The sequence below is a fragment of the Gallinula chloropus genome, assembly GCF_964237585.1.
Source record: "Gallinula chloropus genome assembly, chromosome: 1".
NCBI classification, from domain to species: domain Eukaryota; kingdom Metazoa; phylum Chordata; class Aves; order Gruiformes; family Rallidae; genus Gallinula; species Gallinula chloropus.
Window position 1 is genome coordinate 26,214,360 of NC_140085.1, and position 22,011 is coordinate 26,236,370.

Here is a 22,011-nt window from a genome sequence, read left to right on the forward strand (position 1 = left end):
CACATGCTACATTACACATGAATGAACAATTTTATAAATTATATACAGCACCTCCACCAGATCTTAGAACATGCAGTGATACAGCTCACTTTACAAATACAAAAGGAAATTTCACTATAGGTTTTTCTCCTTAATTTCCTTTAACTCATCAACGTGATGTTTCATTTATTTAAGAGCTGTCTACTCAGGAAAGATTTTTCTCCAAAGAGGTTTGTCTGGTCTTCAAAGATTTACAAACAGGAAGGGAATCAACTTTTTAAAAGGGTAGACAATGGCAGGACAAGGGGGAATGGATTAAAGGTAAAGGAAGAAAGGTTTAGATGAGATATTAGGGGGAAGTTTTTTACAGAGAGAGTGGTGAGGTGCTGGAACAGGCTGCCCAGAGAGGTGGTGCATGACCCGTCCCTGGAAGTATTCAAGGCCAGATTGGATGGGGCCCTGGGCAACCTTGTGTAGATCCAGGCTGGAGGCTGGTGGCCCTGCCTGTGGCAGGGGGGCTGGAGCTCTATGATCCTTGAGGTCTCGTCCAACCCATGCAATTCTATGATTATAGCTGGGATTTTTATCTTGCTGTACTTAGGTAAATACTTAAAACTGAAAATCACATCCCCCTAGCTTCAGTTACAGGGTATGTGTTGCTCCTCTTAAAATGATGACAGCATCTCTACTGGACGGAGATTTTTCTCTCCCCCTTCCAGCCTGAACAAGTGCATCTGTTTAGCCACAGGGCTCAGTTGGGGTACACACTACTCGCTTGGTAGGCTGCCCACTCATACCCAAGCCAAACTTACTACAATGCATACCGAGGCTGCTCTTGTTTTGTTTACACTAGAGTAGGACTGGATTCGCTTTTTATTACTGCTGTTAACTAAGAATAGAGTGCACTTCCATACATAAGCAGTTTCTCAGGACTACTAAGGATCTGGTATTTCAGCTACACTAGCAAGCAGGTAAACTGTAAATTTTGGAGGCCAAGCATGTTCTATCAAGTGCAGTCTGCCTCTGCCTGTGGTACTCAAAGTCCAACCACATGCCCCCTTACCGCTCACTCACTCCCCAGGCTGGTTACCTTGCCATAACATCTCCCTCATGAGTTTTGAGTTCAGCCAAGCATCACATCTGAGGACAGATGGAAACTGAAGAAAGAGAACTTTGGAATATTCCAAATAGCTAATCTCTTCCCTTTTCATACATCTCTATGATGCAGGGAACTAACTTCTCAGAAATTTCATGCTCGTATTTTACGAGCGAAGATACAGAAGAAGCTTGATGACGGTGCAAGGAATGACTACCATGTGTTGTATAGTTTGTGGACTTCAATTTACACTTTGTTAATTCCTTCCACTTAAGTGCAGCCTGTAACTAAAATGGCTGATTTGGCACAACAGGACAGTGCAAATTGGAAGAACTACAGTGGGACAAAAGACCTAATGTGCAGGCTGGACTCATTTTTACAAGGGTTCAGAAAGGTGCAAAAGGGACTGTATGTGCTCCCTCATCTTGGGGTAGAACACCAGGAGGGACTGCCTATGCCATACGGTTGGGAAAGTGAAAGCCTATGGGACAGGATTGCTTCAGGATGTTACAGGTGAGCCAAGTGAAAGCAGTTCTCCAGCGTGTTTAGCAGGTTTTGCATCATGCCCAGTGATCTTTTCCTTTACGACCCTTTCTTTTTCCACCTTCTCCATTTCATCCCTTGGCAGTTTCTCCGCATGCCACACACGCCTTTGCTCCTGAGCTTGTCCTGCAACACAAACTCTTCCTTTCTTTGGGCACTTTGCTGGCTGCTGGAATCACTTCACAAGGCCAACGATGAAGAAGGATGTTTGTCTTCACTTTCCTCAGGTTTACCAAACAATTAGTAACATCTCTTCCTCTGAGGGCTGTGCCATGCAAGATGCTAAGAGAACAGAGAAATCAAAGGAACAATTATTAATCTAATAGACACTAATAAAGCACTAGTTTTTTAAATCCCACTGCCTAGCTCTTAAGTGTCTCTTCACAGAGAAGATAACCTCAAATGTCACTTTTTTCTTTTTTAATTCCAGTTGAACAATTGTCCCCTATTGTGGCAGTACCCTTTAGCAGAACATGTTTTTTATAGAAGACAACAGCTTTTCTCTTTACTCCCCCCAAAAATCCAAGAGAAATTACTACTTCTGCAATCATATCTTTAAAAAACAGAGAAGCATTTAAATTAAAGAAAGGCAAAAGGATAACTGGAGAAAGGTAAGGAGAGTGCTGTGTGCTCATACAACAGCATTTGAGCTGCTTCCGTAAATGCAATACTATGAACTGATGCCTGGGGGAAGCTGCATGACTTTGTAACAGGCATACTACTTCTGAACACCAGCTGATAACCATAAACCATTTTCAAAATAAATAGAATTTTGAAGGCAGGATGCATACCTTGTTCCTTCTTTTTTTTTTTTCTAAAGAGTGAAGTGTACAATAAGGCAAAAAAAATAGAAAACTAGAAAACTTTTATAGCCCCTGCAACCACAAACATTTACAGATGCAACACTTATGAAAAGCTCTTTAACCTCAACCAACAAGTATATGTAAAGTTAAAAACCTGAAGGCATTAACCAGCTTTGGTCTCAGCTTTTCCTTTCAGAATTTACTTCACAGAACTAAGACTGCCTGAAGTAATGTCTGTATCAATTAAGATAACCCATCCCATTGTATCCTCACAAATTGGTAAGAAAGCACAAATGTGAGGCAGAAGGAATTGAAAAGTAGGAAAATTTAGCATATATCAGTGTAAGGATTGAGGCTATGTAGTGCCTTTGGCATCCACAGACATTTCATACAGTTGGTATGAATAAGCTTTCTTCACAGATTCTAGTTCTAGCCTGGTATAATTTCAGCTGCACCATGAGAAAGGCAGAGCCTGCTTAGCTTAGGGAGTCACAGCAGCAGTGCTGTCCAGAATCTGCTTGCTAGCATCCACTGGACATAAAGGCAACATCCACTACCTGGATGAAGAACTTGAAATTTACTTGAAATTGCACAAAATCATACAAATAAGAACATTATCTTTCTTTGTACTCACCAAATGAGGTTGCCTCTGCAGGACTGTCAATCTATTGTCCTGGGAAGCATCATATTTGATCTTTCATAAAACAGTCTTGGCTCAGCAGGGAATTTCTCTTCTATAGTTAAGAGTCCACAAGTGCCTGTGTAGCTTCCAGCTGTGTTCCTGCTTTAGTCTGGACACAACGCACTCTATTCCCAAGAGATCGTCTCTGGCAAACTCAGTTTATCTCCATGCAGCACACATGTGCTAGGAATGCTTTTCTGAAGGCTTCTGTACTTGGTAGTCTTAATAAATCCACGTCAGGTTTCTTGGCTTTGATATATATCCTTGAGTCAGTCTTTCCTGGAGATCTGTTCCACTATTTAGTGCTGGGTGGTATCAGTGCTTTCTTAGCTACTGGGAACATAACCTAGATGTGATCACTTCTCTCTGCAGAGAGAGGGTCCTGAATCTTTGTTGGAAATACAGGGAGTGGAGGCTATGGTCATTTTAGAAGTCTAATTTTTAAAACCTTGACCTGCAGCAAACAGACTCTACTGGTATATCCCAACATCTCAACAGGAAGACAACAGACGGACTGGAGGATACTGAAGCAGTGTTTACATGGAAAAGCTATTAAAAGTGCTATTATGAACCTGAAATTGGCATCTGTTTACAACAGTCTTAGATTGGTGTGGCTTATTCTGAAACAGAGGTATGTCACTTCAAGGTAAATGAACTGTAGCTTGACAACACAAACTCAAAGAACGTGAGGATATAGTTTGGGCCTGCATTAATTTTAAGTATAAAAATCTTTCCAGTTTAAACCAGGCCTAAGTGGTTATGCGGAAGAACTCAGTTAGTAGGTACAGCCCCAATTCTACAGACACTTATGCACACGTTTAACTTAAGGCCATTACTAATTTCTACCATTCATGTGAGTAAGAACTTTCACTTCTTTGAAGTGAAGCACAGGTAGATACGTTTCCTTGACAAACCAGATTACAAAAACGTAGAGAGAGTTGCAAACCAGTATTTTGACTGTTTCTAAGCATACACTACTGAAATGTCATGTTATTAAACAGCAGGAATAAGGTCATACCCAACAGATTCTGAGGGGGGCACTGAGGGGTACGATCCAGATGCTGGGGTGGTCTCTCCTAAGGAGGCCTCCTCCTGTGGTATGGGGTGATGTTCAAAGAACTTGGAGACAAACAGCAAACTGTGAGGCAAGAACAAAATAAAAACAACCTAACTTGTGCAAAAACCAGAAGCTTCACGACACATCATCCTGAGATTGAAAGGAAACCATTCCTCACTGATCAAATTCTAAAGTTTAAAATGAAGACTACACTAACACATTAATCTTCACGATTTGTTAAAAACATTATTTACTTGATGATTAAAAGATCATGCCTTAAACACACTTTTGTGGACAGTATATTTTTAATATTTTAGCACAACTTCTAGGTATGTGTGGAATACACAAACGTATTTTAATATTTGCACTGATGCAATGCCAAACCCAAATGCCCTGAGCACAAACTCTAGAGATGCCCAAGGAAACAGCTACAAATCCAAGAATAAGCTGGAGTTATATTTATTCTTGGGGAATAATGAGCATTTTACAGACTTTCACAGAAGGAATCATTTTAACTAGACTTAATAGCCTCTCCTGAAACTGATCAGATAGAATACAGAGCCAGTTTATACCAAATCCTTAGCCTACACAAGATTTACACCAACAGATCAATAATTAAATTCAAGCTGACAGGACTGGTTGGGACATTCTCTTTTATGTTTCTTACCTACTCAAATTCACTAATGGATTTATTTTCTATCACTGTAAAATCGACTGTGGTTTCACCATATTAAACTGGTGTCTCAACTTTTTTTTCAGTTTGAAGAGAATAAACCTGCATCTAAACCCACATCTAAACATTTAAACAGGGCTCTAACCATCACATAATAAAGAACCAGTTTTGATTAAGAACAACAACTGTGAACAATAAGAAGTCTGTTTGATAGAGTCAAGTGCTCAGCCACCCCATTCATGCTTCAAAGAAAGCATTTCATAGTCCAGCAAAAAATATGAACTGGTTGTCTGAGCTAGCCCAGAGAGAATAGGAATTACACAGTCACAAGAACAGTTGAACTCCTGTATTTTTTTCAGGCACCTCCTCTGACTTCCTGAATTACAAAGTTAAGATACAAAATCACTGTCAGCTGTAAGCTTAATAAAAAAAACCCCTATGCTTTAAAACTGATTGTGACTACTTACTCAAGTTGGTCATAGTTAACACACATCAGTGGCACTTCCGTACTGCAGCGCTGGTGGAATTTGTAGCCACACGTCTGGCAGCGGAACCCCTGGAACAGCAGCTTCCGGCAGAAGTCGCAGAACGCTAACGTGAAGAATGTTTTTCGTACCTGTGGTGTCAAAGACAACCATAATCAAATAGAGTCCTCCTCTAAGCCTAAAGGAAACTATGTGCTCTTACCCCTCTCTAATGTACTTACAAGCCTCTTTTTTGATGCTGGACCTACAGTTTGTGTATCAAAAATTCACATAAAAGATCGCCTTCTTTTTGAAATAGTTCTCATGCATTCAAACTTTCTTTCAACTATTTACTGGAATTAACACTTCACTTCATTAGCAGCAAGAAAAACAGAAAAAAAATCTCAAACGAAACAGTGCACTATTATGATGCTAGAGACAAACAAGAGTTTCTTTGGATACAACCTATAAAAAACCAAAAGCTGCTGAAAGACTCATCTTCTAATTTTTCCAGGAGCCAAATGCCATTTCTATCTGACACTCACAGGACTAGAAATACACGTGACATATATGATTTGCATGTATGGTTACAATATAGTTGTAATTTTCACTACTGAAACACAGACACATTTCAAATCAGAAAAGAGCGAACATATATTACTCCATATTATGGAGTGAGAGATGATTTAGTTTCAAGTTTTGCAATACTTAGCATAAAAACACATTCTAGCTGTATTGCTACATGTAATAATAATAGTAAAGAAAAAGTTGTCTACTAGACTTTCACCTAACCAGCCACTGCCAAACTAGCTCATTTGAGTGAAACAGTATAAGCAGCTTGCAAACAGAATTGTTTTTTTCATTTAAGTAGGTCTTTCTTCTCCATGTGACAAACATTATTTCCAGGATTCTGTATGTAGCTGGAACCATTTAGATGGACCCTGTTTAGCAGCTTCCATTTACTTGGTGCCTTATCAGGTCAAAAACATATTTGTGCACTAGCATCATTGATGATGTCAGCACCGCTCTGGGAATAGTTAGTTCATTAGTTAATTGCTGCTGCAGAGCCAGCAGGGAGGCCCAGAATACATTTTATAGATACAGCAATACAAAAATAGTAGATTATTATTACAGCTCTGCAATGCAGTGCTGATTTAAACCCCCCACACTTATAGATTTTAGAGGGTGTATTCCATCCAAATGTGAAAGTTTTAAGGGTGATCAAGTACTCTAACATCACTTATTTCAATTGCAATTCTATCTAAATTCACTTAAGCTATTGTGATCAAAAACTTCTTCTGCAACCCCCACCACATCCCACAGATACAAAAGATAATTCAAAGTTGTTAATTTGAATTTGAAAGTACAAAGTTGATTTAACCCTACTCCACATTTCATAAAAAGCAGTACATACAAAATTGTGTGTCGTGAGCGGCACGTTCTCCAAGACTTCCACATGCAACTCCTCTCCCGTGAGCCAGGAAATGTCAGTGTCCCAGCCAATTGGCTTCTTCTCCCTGAAGTGTAAATAAGCCCTTGATTGGCACCAGCTCACAATCTCTTGCAGGTCTCCTGCTGAAGATGTGAGATCAGGTAGAAAGTTGCACTGGGGGGGGTTTGCTACACAGTCTCTAGCTGTAGGAACCTTTACAGGCAAGGTGTCAGGCTCAGTACCTACCAAGGAAAGCACATGTCCCGTGGACAAACCATGGGAAAGAAACAGACCTTTCCAATCAGATCCAGAAAAGGCTAATGCCTTGGTTCCAAAGTGACAGATACCCTTCTGATCAAGTAAAGTGCTTCTGAAAGCACCTGTTGCATAAGAGTTCCAAAGAGATGGATAATTTTTTGCAGTAGAATAATCTACAAACTTCTTAGGGCCAGAAACTCAATTTCCCACCCAACTCCCCCTCTATATTCGCAGTTAAGAATGCATGATAACCAGGTCAAATAAAACCAACGAGTTAACAAAACCCATTTCACACTTGTTTGATTAGCTTGAGTTTGATTAAGAAGTGTTTTGCCAGCAGTCTATAAGCCCGTATTACTCTGTATCATGCCTGGTTTTGAAGTGACCAATTTTTGTTCTAGGAGTTTGCCATTCTTTCTAGACACACCTTCAAGGCACAAATCATTTTGGTGCAAAGTACAGCATTATTCTGAGCTCTGAAAACAAATTCCACAATGTTGGATAGAACTGGTAACTGGGTAAGCCTAAGAAGAGATTTTAATAGTAAATACCACCACACACAAACCATACCCATCTTGTATTCTGTAAACAGCACAGCATTCTGGAATAAGACCTCTCATCATCAGAGCTTTCTTTAGGCTGTCTCGGACTGTCACTCCACATCTTGCTGGAACCTAGAGGTCAAATATGAAAAACAGTAAGTAAAACAAGTTCCAATTTACCCCCCAAGTAGAACTGAAAGAACTAACTTGGACTGCACTCAAAAAACCATTATGATAAAATGTAAATATTTTATTTTCTATTTCTAAAATAAAAGATAATAATGCAAACAAACCAAAACAATAACAAAGCAGACCATCACCTCTCACTTTAACCTATATTTGTAATTCTACAGACATTTGCTATTTGAAAAACATTCTTCTCTTGTTGCAGTATTTGAAGAGTTTAAATACTTAACAGGATAGAAAAAATGCAGAGAAGCACACTGAAACAAGCCAAAGAACCACAAAGTAAAGACACTTTCCTTGCCCCTGCTCTATTCTAACTGTAAGCACATAAGTACATCATCTTGAGGCACACCTGTGATTTAGCAGTGTATAGTGTCAAGCCATAAAACCCGAACAATGCATAATCTGGTGATTAAGTGCAGTTAAGGTGTTGAATTTCATCCACTTACTATTTCTAGAACTAAATAGTGAAAATATGTAACGCTTTAGGCGGTATAAACACTGGGACATCTATAGTCACAGACAGTACATCAAACATGACTCAAAAGAAAAATCCACAGATTTCACTAACCAAAAAAGTCAGTCTAAACACCTGACACTCAGTTCTAGCTTGCTACTGGCCTAAGCCAGAGCTCTCAATAGCCAAAAGCAGTCTCTTAATTGGCTTCAACTGGCTTTGGATCACAGCCTAGTTTTTGCTCCTTGCACTTAAATTTCCATGGGTATTTAGGGGTCCTATGTCCTACTTAAGGATGACAGCGAAAAGTAGCAGTCTATTTCAAGTAGCTTTGTGAACACCACTTGAGGTTACGCTATATATTGCATTTCTAGAACTCAGACACAAGCTCTCTCAGAAGAGGCAAATAGGAGGAGTATTTTAATTCACAATCTTCCTCCTGTTAACATGAAAGCACTTTATACAGGACATTTGTACTTTTCATCTGGTCAGAAGCATTTAAAAATATTATTTCTGCTAATTCCTTGGAAAAAACTATCCTATAGCACACCACTTTAGAATCTTGATATTCAGCCTTAAGTGACCACTTTGTTCTGTGCATTCCATTACTTCTTAATGCATCTAAGTAACTTCTTTCCATCCTAGAAGTTAGCACCATGGCTTTCAATCACTTGTAGTTATTCCTCCAGCATCAAATATCCTTAATTGTTACTCATGCCTGACACTGGAATTAAGAGAGAACCTGGGAGCATCTATTATCATCTATATGGTCAAGAACTTCCCATTGTAAAACTCAGCCCTCTGTTGTTTAAGTCTCTACAAAACTAGTTTTTCACGGTGAAACCAACTGTTCACATAAGGTCATTCTGTGATGGGTACCCCCTGCTTCCGACCCCTGGCAACCAGCACTATTTTATGAGGAATTCAGCCAATATCTGTGACCAAGTGGCTCACCTATTCATTCTCATCCCCTTTGTTATCAGGCCCTGAAGGTCCTGTAAACCAAACAGATTTACCCTCTCTACTGGTCTCAGGGTTGCTGGGTGCCAGGCCAATTACTCCCTTCTTTGCCTGCCTTGAATGTCCCAGGCAGTCATGGTGGTTGGTGATGGCCCCTTCACAGCGTGACAGCACACTGCCCGTAAAACCGTGCAGCCACCAGCCCAAAACAGGGGAACTTGGACCAGAGTTGCTGCTGGACAGTGAGACTCGGGACATGCCGGTGCCCAGAGGCCTCCCCTGTCCTCTGCTTCCTCCCAGGATTGAGAGTGACTTGTGTTCTTGTATATGGATTTTTTGAGACTAGATTATGATTGCTACATTGATACAGCAAACCATGTATTAAAGATGCAGCCTGATCTGCAGAGGTAGTTAGAGACTGTAGGTTGCATTATAAATTCTGTATTACACTACTGATACAATATTGATTCTGCTTGTAGAAATCCCGTGCCATTCTAATCATAAATTCTGTGCTATGCCAATCATAACATCCTATTAAGAAAAGAAAGCTTTAATTGTAACCAAATTTAGTGCCATCATCATTCTGCCAAGGATCCCTAAAAGAACCTGCCTGTCCCCCCAGTGTTGGGTGACAAGTTCACCCTGTCTCTAACTTATTTACAAATACAAACTCAACATTTTTAAGAATCTGACTAAAACCTCTGAGGATTTCAGAGGTGTGCTCCAACCTCCCACACATGTCAGTTCCAATCATGAGCCATTTTGATGGAGGAAGTGCTCTTCGGCTCAAGGCTATTTTTGCTCTAAGTACAGCTCCTGCTGGATTGAGACAGAGCCTCCACAGACGCTTCAGATCTACCTTTCTAGCAGCCTCTGGTATCTACAATGGAAGGAGAAATTCAAACACTCAAGAGTGTGACAGAGACCATGAGGGAAAAAAGGGGAGTGAAGAGACCCAGGAAAGTGGTTGGGTATTGAGGAGAAATAGGAGGAGAAGCAGGACAACCACAGATTGACAGAAGGGCAGGAGTTGGAAAGGACCTCTGGAGATCTAGTCCAACCCCCCTGCCAGAGCAGGATCACCTACAGCAGGGTGCATGGAATTGTGTCCAAGCGAGTCTGAATCTCTCCAGAGAAGGAGACTCCACAACCTCTCTGGGCAGTCTGCCCCAGTACTCTGTCACCCTCACAGTAAATAAGTTTTTCCTTATATTGAGACAGAACTTCCCATGTTCCAGTTTGTGCCTGTTGCCCCTTGTCCTATCGCTGGGCACCAATGAAAAGAGTCTGGCCCCATTCCTCTAGACATATGTCCTTTAGATATTTAGAAGCACTGATCAGATTCCCCTCTCAGCCTTCTCTAAACAGACCCAGATCTCAGCGTTTCCTCGTATGACAGATGCTCAGTCCCCTCAACAGCCTTGTAGCCCTCACTGGACTCTCTGGTAGCTCCAGTTGTCTTTAAGATAAACTTAAGAACTGACCAGAGAAAGGCTCTGTATACTGGGAGAGGGCACCTCTAGCAGCAGGTGGGTGGGCAACAGCCAAGCAGGCCAGAGGGAAGACAAGCCAAAGAGCTAAATCACAGAATCGCAGAATCGTAGGGGTTGGAAGGGACCTTGAGAGATCATCGGGTCCAACCCCCAGTGATGATGGAATTACCATGTGGGCAGCCTAAGGAAGCACATTCTGACCAGGAAGCTTTCATGCTGCAACTGGGAGAAAAGACGGCTCATTCTGGACAAGGAGCAGTGGGGGAAGGGAGTGCCTAAGGGAATGGTTAGAACTGTACATGTATGGGAAAGAAGGCTCTAGCTTAGGCAGAAAACTTTAAGGCAGCAATTATTAGAAGAAACCAAGGTAGTAAAACCTGAACCTGGGTAAGGGAACTAAACAGGTCAAGGAAGAAAAGCCAAGCAGTGGAAAAAATGTGACTAACATTAAAGAAGAGATGAACAGAAAAAGAGAAGGAGCCTTGTGCTCACTGGAAGACATTTTCTTCCCCCACCAACGATGCTCCATAAAGGACAACAACATCCTCCAGCACCTCATGAAGCAAAGATCTGCATCAGGAATTATGAATTACACTGCTGTAAATAATGCCACTTCAGGTGATTTTTAATTTTGGTTTTCATTTTAATTTTGCTGAAAACAAGATTTGTTAAGTTACAGGCTTCTTTTTAAGAGATTAATGTCAGAAAGGCAAGTTCTCAAGACTCAAGAAGTATCAGAATGAAGGTTGACTACAGCAATGCAAGTGCAATAGGACTATAACAAATGTGCATTACGCATCTTGCTCACTTATCATTTGCTGTTCCTCAGTATTACTTCCCCAAGTCCCCCTCATTAAAATCTGAGGCATATTTATGCAACTTGCAATTAGAAACATGGATAGAACATTTGTTCTCTTCACTGCCATTTGCAAAAAGATCCAGACAAAAAACCAGTTAGGGAACTGTTTTCTCTTAAAAATCACCAGGATCCTGAATCAGCATCACATTTAGAACATTCTCTTACAGAACTCCTGAGCAAAGAAACAGAAGGCTAAATTAAAGGAACTAAATACCAGAATAAATCCCTCTAGTATTGATTAATCATTTTCCCAGACTGGTACAGTACGGTCTATCACCATCTGTGCATGTAGCCCTTCAGTCCCTACCAGCACCTGCTGTAAAGGAGAAATCTCATGGAGCAAAGCATTCCCCTCCAAACCTCCCTTCCCCCCTCCATCCTCTTCTCACACCCAAATCACAGCAAAGTTAAAAAACAACCCTTCTCCAAGGAAGTGATTTGGAGAGCAACTCAATCTTCAGGCGAAGAAAAAAAAAACAAAAACACAATCCCCTCAAAATTCTTGTTTATTTTTTTTTATTTTTTCCCCAGCTAGTAGACTGGCTCCTTGAAATAGGAGTTTCAGAACAGCCTCCTACTCAGCACAGGGAGAAGGAGCCCCGGCCTGGGGCAGCCCCCCAACCCACTGAGCCCCCAGGGCCACCTGCCAAGAGCTGGCAACTCCAGCACAGCAGGCGAGCAGGAATCAAAGTGTGCTTATCAATTCCATCAAGAGTTTTGACAGGATTCCCACAGAGCTTTTTAACTGAAACACATCAGCATTTTTCAACAAAATTGGTTGCCTGTGAGAAAATTTCTGATCAACTCCAAAATACACACTCCCTTGTGACTGTAATCCTGTTTCAAACTCATTTTGTCCACGTTCATCCATCATCTTTTGATCCCTCTCTGTCTTGTAACTAGGAGAATCTAAATACATTTCACAACAGTTACTACCTAAGAGTCCACGCTACTGAATTAGCGGATCTGTTCCCAAACTCTAATTGCTAAGGGTTTTCTTTTTAAGTTACTTACATGCCTAAGATTTGTTGATCAAAAGAGGCCTAGGTTTTTATAATAATTTGGACGTTGATTCAGCAAATAGTTTTCAAAAGCCTATGCAACCCTAAGGGATCACACAGAACCTCCCAATACAGACTGCAAGATGCAGTAATACACCAGAGAAAGCAATGTACTTGTGCAGCTTGAATTGGTCAAGTAGCAATTCAGGAAGTCACCAAAAGACACACTCAACTTTCCTTGGGACTTCACGTCTGCAAATGAATGAAAATGATTCCAGACTCCAAAAACTCTCAAAGCAGAGTCTTACTACCTAGACACGTTAAACAGAACCACAGCACTTGATTTTCACAGCTCTCTTACTCATGTGAACTATTTCTACGTGCAATAAGTGTTTATAAAAAAATTGCTAATATATATTTAGTACTGCAGCCACAAGCATTTAAGCAATGCATAATAAATCATTTATTTCTGTAAATCAGGTCATTCCCATTTCAGTAAGAAATTCAGGGCTACATCCCTAAATAACTCTTACATCACTCTTCTAACATCAGAGCAGAAACTGGCATCGTCTCAGTAAGTTAAAAATGCTTCCTTACACCAGTGCAGTTTCCAATATTTTACAGCAATACAGAGACTGAAGAGACTGACAAGCAGTTCAAAATCAATGTAAAGATATTCTCTAACAGCAGAGAGGCTGGATAGCTCTGAACATCTCATATTACACTTGTCAAAACTATTTAGGTAGTTCCATTTTTCCCCCCCTCGATCTACAGCTGTAGATCAACTCACTTCAGCCAAGTGTTATGGGTGCACATAAGGCATGTGTAACATACCTCAGAGCTTCAGAAAAATTCTAAACAGTTTAACAGAGTACTGGGTACAATAACAAAAATATTCCAAGTAGTAAGGATTTTAAAATGTTACTTCAAAATACAGATTTAGTTACCTCAAAATATATACCTTGAGAGATCACACTTTTTTCCCCTAGTATCTATATGGCTAAAAAATTTGCCACCAACACGCTCAGAGAATTCAATGTGATAGGAGACAAATAAGCGAAGCTATGTTTTTGCCAAGTAACTAGCTTTGCCTTCCCACATGTTAGGTTTTCTGGTAAAAATCCATACACAGGATCCACATTTAATTTCTCATCTTAGGTATGAAGGACAAATATTTAATCAGATTGTTCAACCACTTGTTATAGCACTAACAGATAAAATTAACCCCCTCTGTGGCAAAGATGATAATGAACACCACATCTTCTTCAACATGAAGAAGACATAAGAAAGGACGTGATGATGCTCCGACTTCCAGGAGAAAGCAGCATTTAAGAACATGCATTCTACATGTAGCACATTAGTAAGGCAAATGGGACATTATTCCACTGAATTAAATGTTTCCAAGGGAAGTTGAACAGAGTCTACCCAGTTGTCAGTATTTCATCAAATGCATCCCATTCAACTTCCAAAGACAACGCTTACCAGCGCCTGCTTGTACCTCCAACACAATTAAAGGTATTCCTTTGTAGAACACCATGGACTAATTTAAGTCAATACAGAAACATTTGCTCAAGAGAGCACCGGCATGAAACCACACTGGATCAAATCTGCTGTGCCCAGTCAACAGCCGTCTCCACAGTATCTTTTTCAAGTTTTGGAGGGACAGCTCTTAAACTGCGTTCGGAAGAGCACTGGTTGTTTTTAAGGTGACAGCAGACAGAGGGATCACCCTCTTCAAATTTCAGTTAGAAGTGCCGTAAGTTTTTAGGACTGACAGTGAGCCAGTTAAAAAAAAAGTTTGAAAAAATATGGCTTTAGACTTCAGACTTGAGAGAAACACTTGCCTATGAGAACATCCATAGCCACTGTATGGGAATCAAACCCCAGAACTTTCAGGTTTCTGTTCAAGTGATGAAGAAAAGTCAGCTGGTTGCTCTCCAAACCAAAACCCAGTCTCATTAGAAATTTAAGTTACAAAATAGGTTAAATAAATCTTTCTAACAGGTCAGACCCAGAGTCCACCTGTGTAGTATCCAGTCCCACATTATCACACTCTAAATGTTTTAAATGCAGCAGGGCAAAAAATCGTGCCACAAAAGGGCTAGAACTCCTCTCTAAGCTGTTGCAACCAAGCCTAAAACCTAATGGATACTCTTATCTTCTGGTGGTATACACATTGTCTGCAAATATTAAAGTTTTAGTTGCTTGGTTTGCTTAAACAAAAGAAACTATGAATTTAAGTATGATTTACTAGACATGGTATTAAAACATTTCTTCTGGTTATTTTCAGATAATTGAATGCATTGCATTTCATTGAGTGCCTGACTAGGACATCACGAAGGAACCACACACCAAACAATATTTTTCTCCACCATTCATTACTTTCTACAGACAGACTTTCTATCTCTTCAAGTAAGAAATCACTAAGCCCTCCATACTTAATACCCTTACAAGTGATCAATGTTAAGTCATCAATTTGATACGGGCAAGTTTTCAATATTCTTTGACTTTTCAATCTTAGACTATATGTCAATAAAATTGAAGTAGATTATTCTCCTTAAACACCTATTACTTCGAATTTAACCAGTTTAGCCTGGGTGGTGGGTTAAACCCAGCAAGTAGTTGAGCACCACCCAGCTGCTTGATCACCCTGCCCTCGATGGGATGGGGGAAGAGAGCTGGAAGGATAAAAGCAAGAAACGGAGGGAAAAAAAATAAGGGAAAAATATTCCTAGTGATGCAGAAGCAATCACTCACCACCAGCAGATCGATGCCCAGCCAGTCCCTGAGCAAAAGCAATTCTGGAAAAACTCCCTTCTGTTTTACTGCAGAGAATAATGTTATATGACATGGAATATCCCTTGTCCCCGCTGTGCCCCCTCCCCAGCCTACGTGCTGGGAGAAGCACTGGGAAACAGGTAAGGCCCTGACCCTGTGCAAGTGATGCTCAGCAGTACCTAAGACACTGCTGTGCTATCAGCACTGTTTGGTCACCAGATTAAAAATGCAGCACTGTATGAGCTGCTGTGAAGAAAATTACCTCCATTCAAGCTAGACCTTGGTACACACAGCCAGCTGTAGCACTGCCACTCACCTTGTTTCACTAAACACCTCACAAAGACACTTTCTTCAGGCTTTCCTAGACATGAAGGACTTCCTTGAGGTACCTGCAAAGTCTATTTCATTACACAACTTCTCTGATGTAATACAATTCTGTTTCCTTATTGACAGCCTTAAAGTCTTCCATGGTTAAATTTCTTCCAAATGAAAACTGTAATTTAGTCTCTAATTTGATTTTGCCTTTCAGCACTAGGTTAGATAGGCCAACAGTTCTCCCTTGCAATCCAAGCACTTAAAAAATAATAATTAAATAAATGTATCAAGTAAATTTTACTTGAAAGTAAGCTACTGTTTACTTCATTCCACCAGTATGTTCATATGATGCATACAATTCCAAAATATTAGACATATTTTGCAAGCATCCAGTGGCACAGACTACAAATAAACTCCATTTCTGCTTCATGATTGAAATGGCATGAGAATTTAATTGGTTTTGATTAGAAAAACCTAATCATGTTAAACCAAATAATTAAAAAAATGAAACAAGTTTATTCAAGTGCTTGAGCATCCCTTCTCTGAATTTTCTTTACAATTGACAGGTAAAACTGGTAAGAAACATTGAATGCTTATAGAAATCCAGAGTTTACTACCTGGTAAGCTTGAGGCACAAACTCACAGCATAAACAGCAATAATAACCAAATGCAAATCTGGAATTAGGAGAAATGCACCTAACATCAATTTTAAAACCAGAACATTTGAAGGATCTTGTGCATGCATGATGAATTAATTTATGCTAAGAATTTAGGTAGGGTAAAAGTATCTGATTCTTCTAGCCTTCGTGACTGCAGAGAAGACCACAATTGCTTGTCTAATTAAAAGGCAGATGTACTAATTAAACGAAGTGTGACAAGAGCAAGAAATCCAAAATAAGAGCTGTCCCCATGCACAGCATCCACAATCCTGTTTAGTTTCTGTAAAGCTTCAAACTACAAACTCTCCCTTTTAAAAATGCAGTCTCATATTTACATTTTGAGAGCTTTCATTAACTTCATAATACATATATAGCCATGACACATGAAGCATATGAATACATAAAATGGAAGAAGGCTTTACTGGCCCAAATTTATGCTTAGCTTTTATATGAATCACCCCAAATTGCTCTTAAAAAAAAAAAAATCAAAACCCAACTGAAATCAACATAATCTTCTGCAGTTGAACACGGTAGAAAGGGAAACTTTTTCTTTTAGCAAAGTATCACTCTTGGTTTAGAAGCTGCCACCTTTTTAGGCCTCATGGTGGGTAAAGACACACAATTATTTGATCGTATCCAGAATTTGCAGATCTCAAGTACTTGGAGACCACCAAGCTTTCCTAAAGCAGGAACAGCATCTGCTACTCCTCTCCTCCAGCCCCCACCTACCTCCCAGTTTCACTGTCACTTCTCAGATGACTATGGATAGAAATGAAATGCAGAATGACCAAATCCACTCCTTGTTTATGCTCACAGAAAGCAAGTAGGCACTGGAGCTGTGAGAGGACTCCCTGTAACTTCACTGAGCAGAGCAGCAGGGACTCCTTATAACCCTTACAGCCATTCTGCCAAGAAGGCAGCCAGAACACATGATGGAAAGTCTCCTCTGGAAGCTAGCATCCTGTGGCAGGCAGCGACAGGCTACATACAGATTAAGCATAAGAACCATCAACCCCTGATTCTTTTTAACTGCCCATCATTTCTTACACCTAAACACAGGGGGTTTTCCTAACTTTCCACACTCTGACATACGCCATTCAGGACTGCTCGTTTGCTTTCACACTGTTTCTTCCCACACTGTAAGTACCTGGCTGTAAGAGATCTCTTGGTTAATCAAAATCATTCAGGGCTGCTAATATAGGCAAGTTATATGACCTTGTTCAGAAAGTACTTAAGTTAGAAGCTCCCCTACCACATTCTCCTCTTTCCCATTGGAATCACAGAATGTGTTAGGTTGGGAAGGGACCTTTAAAAGTCATCTAGTCCAGCCCCCCTGCAGTAAGCAGGGACATCTTCGCTAGACCAGGTTGCTCAGAGCCCCATTAAGCCTGACCTTGAACATCTCCAGAGATGGGGCCTCCACCACCTCTCTGGGCAACCTATTCCAGTAATCCACCATTCTCATACTGAATATTTTTTTTCCTAATATCCAACCTAAATCTCCCCTTTTCTAGTTTAAAACCAATACCCCACATCCAACATCAAAAACTTCACTACAACATCAGAAGCCTCCCAATGTTGTTGTTCTGTGCAGTTGAGATTAGTTTTACCTACTTGGTTTTGCATCAGGCCTTGTCAGCAAATGGCTTTTCTCAGAAGCCTTTGTGTCTTCCAGTACAGAACGCTAGCACATGGCAGATTTAAAGGCCAAGACAGAACACAATTACTCACACTGCATATAACCATGCCCATGGGATTCCTTATGGGACACAAACTTCTAGTATCCATAGCATGTGTTTAATGGAGACTGGACAGACGGTTTCCAAATAGGAAATGCTTAAACTCATAAAATTCCTGAGTGACAAACAGTTCAAATTCAGAAAATGACTGGGAAAATATCCTACATGCCTGTCCTATTCTTATATTCCTTCTCCATGACAGAGAGATACTCCAGATACCTCCACAAAATGTTTATTCCATTCAAGGTCCTGGAACACTTCCCTGCAAGGGACCAGCCACAACTGATGTGCCACGGGAAACCTGTCTAAAAAGTCTTAGTAATGTCTTAAGGTGTACAGTAAACCAAGCAATCTAACAGGTGAAATTGCTAAATGATTTTAACTGTTTTGTCAACTTTTAGAGGGAGGTAAAAATTGGAATAGTCCTTGCAATTGGCAACAGGGTTTTTTTTTCCTTATCCCAAGTCTACCAGTTTAAGAAATGTCAGTCCCAAAGACACACAAGTGATATTCTACGCAGGTGCTCAAAACCAACCACCCTCAAACTCTTAAAGAAAAAAAAAAATTAAAAAAAAAATCCCACAAGTAGCAGCAAATCTCAATAATTGCTTAAATCTTGTCCTATATGCAAATACCACATTCCTGTAATCTTTACACTCACAGAAAGTTTATACTCATTGCCTTGAGTTGTTCCTCTTCAGTTCATTTTTAAACTTTCTCAATGCATTATGCCTCTTACATAAAACTGAAGTTATCTTCCATGACTTCTTCCCATGCCTCTGGATCAGATGTGAATCCTCACTCTCCTTGAATTACTACCCCTCCCCAAGAGCCAGCTCTGGGTCTCCTTTCATTCATTTGTATGAGTGTTGTCTTCTGTTTCTTCTCCCTCGGCTTTGCACCTTCACAGGATCGTATCATTTGGGAAAAAAATTTCCTAATCCACACCGTACTTATGTAAGGATCCCCCAAGCCTGTGTTCTCTTCAGGCTCCTTGCATTCTCTCAGAAACCTCACGGATAAATAACCTATGCTTTTATGCCAACACACTATCATCCACTTCCCAGCTCCCTTCCACCAAAACATAACCTCTCAGACTTCTAGCAGCCAGCTCAAGGTCAGAGTTCTTATCCCCCCGCCCCCCATCCAAAAGCTCTTCCTTAATTAGCACTTTTGTTATTAAACACTCCATGGCCATTTAGATATCCAACCCAAACAAGCTTTATCCCTAAATTCTCCCACCCACAGTTTGGATAAGCCTCATTTTTTTTCTGCAAAACTACTGATGACCTCAGGTAGGCTTTTACCATCTTGCACTTTTATTACAATCCTCTCTGGCCTAGAAAACAGAACAGATTTATCCTGGTCACATCAACACAGAATGTTTCTCCAAAGGATATTTAACTTGCCAGTTGAACGATGCCACTGAGGAAAGAGGAAGATACGTATTGCAGACATTTATCTCTCTGCATTACAGGGTATAAATATTTTTGCCCCCACCAGAGAACAGCAAGCAGTCTACTGTTTTTTTTCTAGGAGGTTGTTCAGAGGAGGACACCTCATCCTTTCCTACGCTGACTACAGAGGAAAACAATCTTCAATTTCTGACAATACTTATCCATCGATTCCCCTCCAACTACCCAAACTAGCTACTTGATTTTGCTTTCAAAGGACATTACATTCTAACCCTGCTGTGTCACCAGATGAATTAAGATGCTGACTTCAACTACCACATCCTGACTAGGCTTTCAAGGAAGCACCTTCATACCTTTTCCTACATTAGGACAAAACGTTGTCCAAAACTCTGCTTTATCATGACACATTCAAAGAAACTTGACATCAACTATGCTATCTGTGCACCAAAATCACTTACACTGACCAACATGGTCTCATTTCTTTGTGTTTCATCATTTTCCACATGTTGTAATTCTAAATGGACCCAACTCAGATACATTTGCCTGATCCTGCACACAAATAATACTAATAAAAAGCATGGATAACTCAGGAGTTTGATCAAAGGAGGAGGTTAGTTCTCCATTATCACCTTAATTCCAGTCACTTTAAATTAAGTCAGTTTAAGACTCTTCTTGCATTCCCAGATGAAAATAAACGACTCACTAGGATGTGATGTTTTCTCCCTTCCAGAAATGGGTCTGTGTTGGAGGTAGAGACTGAAAATACTCAAGATATTAGAAAAGATTTCTTTCAGAAGTAGATATTAATTAAAAGCAGTTAAGCAGTTACTTTGGGGGAGGGAGAAGCTGGTTTAAACACTGCAACTTTTAACAGCATCTCTCTTCTCCCAGCTACATGCTTGATTGTAGGACCCATTTTATCCTTATTTTTAACAGCTACATGGAACTGAGACTTGGGAGGGAGCAAGGCCCTAATGTGGCCACGTATTTTCAGAAGGAGTACAATACCACACATTTTCACAAGGAATTTCCTTCCTACTTCAACCCATCACACCTGAAGCTACCCTATACTTGAAACCCTAACTATCATCATAAGCAAATAGCTCAGTTAATGGGCACAAGTGAGACAACATGTCTGTTCTTAAGGCTAGATGTTATGAAGCAAGGCTGAGATGTGTGCAACACCACCATACCGACTGAGAAAATGAAGGAACTCTACTACAACAAGTCATCTCAAGTGTTCACTGAAAACTACTGGGTGGTTTTTAGGCTAGTAGCCTACCTGACTAATGGCAGTTAAAACTGCACTGTAAGCTGCAATTCCTTCTGGAATTGCCTTAGTTTTCAACAGAATACATGGAGGATTAATAAATACTGAAAGCAGAGTAACTACATTAAGAGTTGCAGTACAAGAAATTCCTGACCTTCATAACAACATGAGCACTATTTCAAGTTCCAGAGAAATGAACTTCAGCTCCAAGGCCGATAACCCCAACACTCAGATTTCCTATAAGCATCATTTCCCAGCTCTTAAACAGAGATAATTTACTAGGCCTATTAAAAAAAAAAAAGTTCAACTTAGTAATGCAGCTAGATCCAAGCAGTGAGTAAAAACAAAGTAAAAAAGTCAGGTCTCTCCCTAAGCCAAAACTGAACCATTAATTTGCAGTATCTGCTGACCAGATACTTATTTAGAATAAAAATTTCAACTCAAACAATGTCTTCTAGCAGAACTGGAGCTGACCTCCACCTTGTTATACAGCATATGAAGCTGAATCCTGTCAACTTGAGCTTCCAGCCAGCAATCCCATATGTGTAGCTCAAGCCTCCCTGCATGTGTGGCATCTGTCTGTTCCTTCCTTCCACCAGATTTGAGACTAAAGGAATTTGCATCTTCCCTCCACCACTAGCCTGTATCTTACTCTTTTGTCTGTACCACTTTCTGTTTGTTTGATTATTACAAGAGCACAAACCTACAGATAGTCATGAAACTAGAAACAAGCTGCATGGCTAGACTGGTCTCCCTGACTGCACCCAACTTCAACCACATTTGCCTCCCATAGCCAGGAAAGAGCATCTAGATTCAGTGCTGGAAAAATTTCCCCCATCGCCCTGCTGCAAGTCACTGAGTACTACTGCTATGTGCTACGATTCCCTCATCAAATCACAGCACATCCTCTAGCTAGAAAGTTAACTCTTAGTCAAGAGATGGCAACAGACAAGCTGGCACTCCTGAACTTAAATCTCTCTGGTTAAATCTGCATGCTCCTAATGAGCACGATTGGTACCACAGAATCACAACATTCCTACAGATTAAAGTGAGAAGAAACACTAGCTTGAGAAAGCAGTTTCACACATGCTTGTGAGCATAACATGCTGATCTGCTCCTGTTAGTTAAGAACTTACAGATGCATCGGTTAAAGATAATCTGGTTTAGTTTGATTAGAATGGACCAGCAAGATGAACAAACCCACATCTTAGAGGAGGCAACACAGCTCTGTACTGGCCCCAAATTATCACCTGTTTCACACAAATTCAGTTGCTTCTTTTTCCTAACTTCCAATCAGATTTGCAGATTCAGAAAGAACCTAAACTGTGAAATGCACACATTTAAACATAA

General features: G+C 40.3%; 1 protein-coding gene across 3 annotated transcripts in view; it reads right to left on the reverse strand.

Moving 5' to 3' along the window:
• Positions 1 to 22,011, reverse strand: part of BRAF (B-Raf proto-oncogene, serine/threonine kinase) — a gene marked incomplete at both ends in the record, with an annotated part of 69,590 nt that overhangs the window by 19,055 nt on the left and 28,524 nt on the right. For all 3 annotated transcript variants that reach the window (XM_084279218.1, XM_084279217.1, XM_084279216.1), the window contains 4 exons: positions 4,122 to 4,241; positions 5,301 to 5,449; positions 6,712 to 6,814; positions 7,558 to 7,661. In XM_084279218.1, the coding sequence (XP_084135344.1) occupies positions 4,122 to 4,241; positions 5,301 to 5,449; positions 6,712 to 6,814; positions 7,558 to 7,661 (476 nt within the window). The remainder of the gene's footprint in view (positions 1 to 4,121; positions 4,242 to 5,300; positions 5,450 to 6,711; positions 6,815 to 7,557; positions 7,662 to 22,011) is intronic.